General features: G+C 44.4%; 1 protein-coding gene across 1 annotated transcript; it reads left to right on the top strand.

The window, feature by feature from the left end:
* Positions 1-269: 269 nt before the first annotated feature.
* On the top strand, positions 270-1,004 carry LOC130357342 (DNA damage-regulated autophagy modulator protein 1-like). Its single transcript, XM_056560028.1, has one exon. It carries the CDS (start codon positions 270-272, stop codon positions 1,002-1,004), a length of 735 nt encoding a protein of 244 aa, XP_056416003.1.
* The last annotated feature ends 347 nt before the right edge of the window (positions 1,005-1,351 follow it).

Here is a 1,351-nt window from a genome sequence, read left to right as displayed (position 1 = left end):
TGACTGTGGAAACGCTAAATATCAGCAAATGTGATGCCAGGATTGTCTGCATAAAGATCTACAACACTGAGGACCAATCAGTATGCAGCATGATGGTGTTACCGCAATGAACCAAAGACTGACATCACAGAGGTGACATCATCGAGTTCCGAGCCTATAGAAAAACCCGCCTGACAATCTGATTACACAGAGAGAGTTGGACAGAGACAGCGGCTTTTGCTTAGCGAATCTTTCCTTTATCTCAGCGATTTTTGTTGTTTCTTTGTGCCATGGAGATCCAGGGATTAGGGTTCTTGCTTCTCCTTTGGGTCACATGGAACCTTTTGGGCCTCAGCACTCTTGTCACCTTGACCATCGCCCGAGGACATAACAGACAGCCGTTAATCAGTTACACGGCTATAGGATATCCTGAGTGGATAATATATAAGGTTGTGTTCTTTGGGGCACCCATCATAGGAGTTGCCATCGCCTACCTGCAGTACCGATTTATGTTCCTGTGCTCTGAACCATCTGCAAAGCATTTTAGGATTTACCAGAAGATCTTGTTTACCTTAGGATGCATCGGGTGCATAGGAACAGCCCTGAATGCCGTATTTACTGTTAGGAACAATCGTACAATACACAGGATCAGCTCAGGTACGGCATTTTTTTGTGGAGCCATATACAATATGTGCCAAGCTGGATTCCTTTACAAAAGGTCATACAGCAGCCGGATTGTTTGCCATATAAGGCTGGCCGTCACCTTAGTGACTTCTGTGGTGCTGCTGCTCTTCGGTGCCGGTCAGGTTTCCTTCTATACGGAGCTGTGCACCGGACACTGCAGGGCGATTATCAATGTCCCCGTCCTGGTGGCTGAATACCTGGGATTCTGCGGTGTCACCTTATACCAAGTGACCAACTACACAGATTTCCAGCATCTGTCATTGAAGATTTCCAGAATAGACTTTAACGTCAGCCTGAGGACCAAGATACCGGACCCGGAACAGAACCATCCTGTAGAATAGTGAAGACTGAGGCCTATGACTACACCCGGGAGCCGAGGACGGACAATTATCCTGTGTATTATTCTTAATAAATATATATACTTAAATATATAAAAAACATGTCTCATCCTTCTCTTGACACCTGCCATTGGGGCAGAATCAAAGTCAGTATACACATCAGATAGTCCAGTATACACATCAGATAGTCCAGTATACACATCAGATAGTCCAGTATACACATCAGATAGTCCAGTATACACATCAGATAGTCCAGTATACACATCAGATAGTCCAATATATACATCAGATAGTCTAGTCCAGTATACACATCAGATAGTCCAGTATACACATCAGATAGTCCAGTATAC

This window comes from Hyla sarda, chromosome 2 (assembly GCF_029499605.1).
Source record: "Hyla sarda isolate aHylSar1 chromosome 2, aHylSar1.hap1, whole genome shotgun sequence".
Taxonomy (NCBI): domain Eukaryota; kingdom Metazoa; phylum Chordata; class Amphibia; order Anura; family Hylidae; genus Hyla; species Hyla sarda.
This window is presented reverse-complemented; position numbering and strand designations above follow the sequence as displayed.

What these genes read in the sequence shown, in the direction of transcription:
- LOC130357342 (XM_056560028.1), top strand. Translation starts at nt 270, where the DNA reads ATGGAGATCCAGGGATTAGGGTTCTTGCTTCTCCTTTGGGTCACATGG.